At 39.0% G+C, this 7,033-nt stretch overlaps 1 protein-coding gene across 1 annotated transcript; it reads left to right on the top strand.

The window, feature by feature from the left end:
* Window positions 1-3,149: 3,149 nt before the first annotated feature.
* LOC117305187 (probable G-protein coupled receptor 19) lies at window positions 3,150-5,306 on the top strand. Its single transcript, XM_033789994.1, has one exon. The coding sequence runs from the start codon at window positions 3,206-3,208 to the stop codon at window positions 4,373-4,375; it is 1,170 nt and encodes a 389-aa protein (XP_033645885.1). The 5' UTR covers window positions 3,150-3,205; the 3' UTR covers window positions 4,376-5,306.
* Window positions 5,307-7,033: the final 1,727 nt, after the last annotated feature.

Here is a 7,033-nt window from a genome sequence, read left to right as displayed (position 1 = left end):
ATATCTCATTAAATTCACATGTATTTCACTTGACAATATATATATATGCGGTTTGCACTTAGCAACGGACAGACAATATACGTTACTTAGCAACTAATCTAAAAGACAAGAAACATACGTTTCCAGGTAATTGGCAAGACAAAGGTCATTGTTAATAACTCGTCTCGCACTGCGCCTATTGTTGAAATCCTACCCCCAGCCATTCCGAATTGTACGTAGGTAAATCGTCTGACCATAAAACAAGCGAGACTTGCTTTGAAATATTGTTCAGATCAGTGATGAGTAGGTTATGCTCAGACTATTCTGCAAGCACACTTGCAAGCTATTTCACAGTTAAACCCCTTTGATGTGTGGTTGAAAATGAAGTATAAAGTGGGCCGTAAAGTAAGTAAATGCATTCTTTTTCAAAAAATCTTTTATATCACTACAAAGTGTCACCCTTGGCCTTCCTTGGGGAAAAAAAATATGGCTAAAAAATTCACACTTGTGCTATTTTCGCATCATGCTTTAGAGTATGTTTTTAGAACTTGCAATGTGGATATTTTTACCCTAGTTTTTGACCTAAAAAAATCAAATTGCCAGGGCTCTCAGAAAAATAGTTTCCTTTCGGTTATGTTTATTGCCAACATTGGTTTTTCATATCGGCTGGAAAAAAAAATTGTCAATTGTGTCATGTTGTGCCAGTACTGCCTCAAAAACATACTTTTTCCCCAAAACGTGAAAAGTGCCCTTCTTAGAGTAAATTCGCATCATTTTGACATTGTGTCCAAGGCAAATAAAACAAACTCTTATGCTTTGTTGTAGGGACTTTGGGTCCAAATAAATAAAATCGACATTCCAAATCATATTACCCGTTGCTATGGTAACAGCTAATTTTTTTTTTTTTTTTATTTAGGCCGATTTTGGGGTCTGAAAAACTTTCTTTAAGTTAACTCCAATCCACCAAATAGCAAACATATTATAACATAAACCCTTTCATATCACTACAAAGTATCATCCTTGGCTTTACTTGAGACAAAATATTTTTGCTATAAATTTCCCCCTTGTGCTATTTTTAGAACCTGCATTAGAGCATGTTTTTTAGAACTTGCAAAATCGACATTTTTACCATATATTTATCCCTAAAAAATAAACGTCATTTTTCAGGGGTCTCATAATATTTTCCTTTCAGTTTTATTTGGTTAGGGCAAACACTGGTCTTTTCATTTCTGGTGAGACAAACTTGGGCAACTGTATCATGTTGTGACAGTATACTGCCTCAAAAATATAAACATTTTCCCCAAAACAGGTAAACATACATTTTTATTTGTTTTATTTATATTAATTGAATTATGTAATTAAAAGGTATCAATTCCATCAATATGGCAGCTTCTCAAGTACTCTGTAGGCTAAGTGAATACTCAATATTGATCAGGAATGTTTGATGACCCAAATTTTAGAATTTCCCCCGCCCGTCCCCGCCCCAATCATATTTCTTGACATTGGATAACAAAGTTTTTTTTTTTTTTTTTTAAATCACATGTTTAAATTTCCCTTGCACATCATTGATAGTAAGACAGTTTTTTCAGTTGTGCCTTTCGGCTGTGATTGGGGCGATTATTGGTGTTTTCATGTATGGGGAGAAACATTTTGGTTTACTGTATCATGTTGTGACACTACTGCCCCAAACATGGTAATTAAAAAAACTTTTAAAAACATTGCATTATGAAGTTGTCCCTTTACCTGGTCTACCGACATGTACAGTCGTCTTGGTCCCCTGCCTGCTACCAAAATGTACACTTTTCATCCTGATCAGAACAAAGAAGCTCTAAAAGTGAGCAAATATAACTTATAAAACCTGTTTTTCAATTCACTCCCTTGGTGAGGGTCATTTTAGCTGCACTGTTGCAAACAATAAAAAACAGTAGGTTAACTAAACGTGAAACAAAGCAGCAGGTAATGTTTGACAGTGTTTTTTGTTGATCGGTCTCAGAGATATTATAATAAGTAAGATGGTGAATTGAAACAATAATTAAACTAGCCTAAATAATCTGTTGTCACTGCAATTGCATGTGTTTCAACTTCTTTCAATGTTGTTTCATGAAGTGATCTCTTACACTCATCTTGCAAATCATTAGTACTATTGTTTTTAATAATCTTGGCTAACCTTTTACAACACTTTCAAGCTGAGACTGTTTAATTTCCCACATCTATTTTGGACATGATTAGATGCTCCAAACCATTATTTTGCCCCAAGCACGCAAACTATATTGTTTATATTTGTGTCTATATTGTCTGTATCTCTATATGAAAATGTGTACATTAATTGGTAGCAGGCAGGGGACCAATGAGATTTTACGTGTAGGTAGGCCATAGGACAACTTGTAAAGAATGCTCATTGCACTACTTGCAATGGGAACCATGCCTGTACAACTACAGGTAAAGTAGTTATGACAAAACAAGAAGTCTCAGTGGCAAAGCATTGGTTATGGCAGAATATAACTGTGTTTATTTGTTGCCTTTAAATAATGATGTCACTTGTAATATTAAACAACAGCAACATTGTCAATCGTTAACTCTTAACCGTGTTTCCGTGTTTTACAGATTTGTGTAACACAGTGTGGATAATGGTGGTCTCATGCAGACGTTCATGGTGGATGTTCAAGATCTGTTAATTTACATGTGCCGATGAGGGCGTCGTTGTCTCACAAAGAAGACACCCGTGTATTTCATTGACGTCACAGACAAACATTGATTTTGTGAGATTTTAATCTTGCACGGAAACCGGAAAAAAAATATTGCATTAACTCCATGCCTGTTCTAATGTCATCAATATTGCAAATAGACTAGTAAACCCTTAGTCTTCTTATGCGCAGATTGTTCAAGATAATTACCCTGCTCCAACTGTGTTGATTAAAGCAGTTCGATACAAGATAATGTATCGAGGTCCAGATGTGATTGTTTCTAACGATGGTAGAAATAGACCCAGTAACGACCTAGTTACTTCACTCTGTTCCGTCTCCACAATAACGAAAGTTGCCTCATAAACAATAAGGTTTATCGCCAATAGCAAAATATCAAGAGAGGGCGCTGTTGAACCCACACAAAGGTATAGGCGATGCGTGCGGGAGTCGTGCATGACAACACATATCGCATAGCAAACTGCCCCATACCCCTTCCCACAACGCATTGCGGTTCTGAATCGCGATAAACCTTATTGGATGAAATGAATTCATTGAATTCATCATCAACCATGAAGACCACTGTGGCGCCGCTCACACCGTCAAATCCCAATGAACAACATCCTTGGCAGATTGGCCTCCAAGTCTTTACTGCTATCATTATGTGGCTAATGGCCGTCTTTGGTAACTGTCTTGTCATTCTCGTAGTAAAGAGAAGCAGACGGTTACAAAGTACTACAAATTATTTCGTAGTATCATTGGCTCTTGCCGACCTCTTGATGGCGCTCTTCTGCATGCCATTGGTCCTAATACGAATAACCACCCAAACTTGGTTGTTCGGTAACTTTGTATGTAAAGTGGTGCGGTTTGTGCAATACATGGCTCCCAGTGTGACTGTGTTCGTACTGGTTGGAATCTCCGTGGACCGTTTCTTTACCATCTTATACCCACTCAGCTTCAAGATCACTCGCGGGAAAGCCAAAAAGATGATTGTTATGAGTTGGTTTGTGGCGATCATTTTATCATGCCCTGCCTTTTACTTTTTTGAAGTCGCAATATCCAATGGTTCGGACAGCCAGCCATTCTGCGACACATTTATCTCCTACTCAACGGAAGGCATATTCTACTCTGCACTCGTTGTGTTTGTCGAATACTTGCTACCCTTAATTGTAGTCTCTGTGGTGTACACAAGGATTATTCGACACATTTGGAGAGTAGGAATTGGAGCGGGTCGAACACTCCATAGGACCACCAACGCTGTGCCACGCACTAAAGTAAAGACAGTCAAAATGTTAATGATAGTATCAACCGTTTACTTCATATCATGGGGACCTTTCTTTGTCCTCCAGCTTTGGTTTGCAGCTAGTGCAGATATTACTCCAATACCCAAGATTTATATAGCTACTGTGTGGATAGCCTTTGGATCTAGTGCCTCTAATCCAATCATCTACAGTTGCTACAACCCAAACTTCCGTCGAGGATGCCGAGAAGTTTTCTGTATGTCAACTATGAAGTGTTACCGTAGCAACACATACGCAATAACTACATCATCCCGGTTCGCTAAAAAGAATCACGTGGGCATGGCGCCCATGTCTAGTTACCCCGGAGAACGCAGGCGCCCTCCATCGCCTTATAAGACATTTGATAGAGATATGAATGGAGACAAAAAGATGGCTTGGCCTCTACCGACTGTTGGCCAGTCTACTTACTTATGATTGTTTGGGTTATGTCAGACGCTGCTTGGACTGAATGTAGAAACACAAGTACCAACATTAATGTTGTAAACTACAGGAACAGGGATTACAATAATCAGACAATTACTATAATCTTTACAAAACAATCTTAATAGTTTTTTCTTTAATAAAAATGGATGATTCCGTTATAATGTTAGTGCAAGCAAGAGACTCATGCTATGCACGTGGAGTCTCCTTGCTTATATGGGTACAGCCGGAACAATCGTTCGAATGAACGCGCCGTTAATCATGACACACGTTGTTTGTTTCGCCACTTTCTTAAGATGCAATGACATAGGGGAGACAAAAACATTGACACCCTAAATTAGACAAATCCAAAACTCAAGGGGGGGGGGTCCCAGGGTGCTTTTTATTGGCAAAATAATGTTGTTCATATAGTTTGGTTTAGTCCATATATCATCCAAGACCAAACCATCTGATTAAAGTGGAGCCATCTGCCCGTGTCTCAAGTTAAAACATTACACGCTTTATTAGAAGTAAAAAGAACTGAGAATTGCAGATGAGTTATTTTTAGTATAACAATAATATATTGGAAGTGGGGGTAAATATTTAAACCATCAGACCTTGAGGAAAAGACTGGAGTAAGAAGAATGGTCTAAAATCAGACAGATTCTACCATTGTTTATATAATTGACACATTCTGTACGAATGCTCAAGTAGTTTACCGGTACAACATAATGACGGAGGTCACTTGGAACCCTTGGGCCAAAGCGCCCTTAGTGGTTGTTCACAGGACAAACCTGTGTAAATCGTGCCTTTCGATTGTTTCGTCATCGTTTTACCTCATGTGGCTGGTTGATATCATTGCAAAAGGTCCATTAAAGGCAGTAGACACTATTGGTAGTTACTCAAAATAACTATTAGCATAAAACCTTACTTGGTAACGAGTAATGTGGAGAGGTTGATAGTATACCCGGAGCGTTCTATTTTCCCGAGGCGAAGCCAAGGGAAAATAGAACGCTCCGGGGATCACCGAGGGAGTCAAAGTTTTAACCATTGCACGAGTAAAAGCAGTCGATATTTGTTTTATAACACCCCAAACATTTCTAAATACTGTACTATTATTATTAAGTTACAGACCTGAATGCTACAATCCACGGACGACGCGAATACAGATTGCAAAAACTTTTACTGAGCTGCATGTAGTGTCGTGCAATCCGAAATGGTTACAGACTATTAATTTATCATCCTCGTGCACTCAACGGACGTCTGGGTACTGCACGCCGTGTGCTAGTCTTCGGACTAGCGCACGGCAAACCGACACACTATCACACGGCCGTCGTCTAGCAAAACTAAGACATGTCATGTGACACGCTCTAAACCAATGAGCAGGCAGAATACTTGTAAGGGGTGTTATAATATAAAACATTGTGAGAAACGGCTCCCTCTGAAGTAACGTAATTTTCGAGAAACAACAAATTTTTCACAAATTTGATTTCAAGACCTCAGATTTAGAATTTGAGGTTTCGAAATCAAGCACCTGGAAGCTCGACGACCGATTGAGCTGAAATTTTCACAGGCTTGTTGTTTTATGCATATGTTGAGATACAGCAAGTGAGAAGACTGGTCTTTGAAAATTACCAATAGTGTCCAGTTTCTTTAATCTGTATAATAAAACATATAAATGACAATGGGTACGTTCCACTTCGCAACGGCATCCGTTAGCAAACGTTTGTTTATCATTGGAACATTATTGGTTGCGCACTTCGTGATGTCAATGTGGATGCGATCTGTAATCAAGATGGAGTCACCGCACCGTTTACTTATAAAGGTTTTTTTTGTTGCTGTAATCTAGGTTTATTTTAGTCACATTTTGTTGATCATGACATCAACTAATTAGGTGTTTATTTCAACTTCACTTAAATGCGTTACCAACCACCGAAAACACACTTTAACTATAATAATCGTTGCAAGACAATCGTCTGCTCGTGTTTTGCCTCTTTAAAACCACCCACAAACACCTCACAAGTATGTTCACCTATAGGTTGCCAACGTTCGCCAACGGTGGCGGCGCACAACTCGTTCCACTGGAAATTTGTTGGGGAACGACCGTGCGCAAGACCAATCCAGGCTAGGTGCGCAAGTGCTGGGCGCCGCCGCCATGGGCGCCGCGCGCCACTGCTGTGGTGTGTACTTGTGCCTAATTTTGTGCACAAAGACACAAGAAAATTGTTTTCCTTTTCACTTTTTATGGGAATTGAATGTCTTCCTCGACAGTCTATGAAATTTCCCAGATTTGGCTGCTTGATAAACAACGTACCACAATCTGCAGAAAGTAAAATACTGAAATTCTGACAAAAATACCATGCCGATGTAACGCATTGTAGCGACTATTATGCAGTTTTCGCGTCTTTGACTAACTCGCCTAAGCAAAGCACCATTTTCAAGATGATTCAGTTTCTATTTTGTTGCAAATACATTAGTATTTCATGATGTCATGATAAGGAAATTGTGTAAGTCGTTGATGAAAACATCTAATTACCATAAAGAGTGAAAAGGAACATGATTACCTTATGTCTTTGTGCACAAAACTAGTGTCATGCCCCGAGTCTTTCCCCGACCGTGGCGGCCATGACCTTCGGTAGTTGTTGGACAAACAGAGAATTATTGAACAGCAAA

Source organism: Asterias rubens, chromosome 22, assembly GCF_902459465.1.
Source record: "Asterias rubens chromosome 22, eAstRub1.3, whole genome shotgun sequence".
In the NCBI taxonomy this organism is placed as follows: domain Eukaryota; kingdom Metazoa; phylum Echinodermata; class Asteroidea; order Forcipulatida; family Asteriidae; genus Asterias; species Asterias rubens.
Note: the sequence above shows the minus strand (reverse complement) of the source record. Positions and strands in the feature narration are given on the sequence as shown.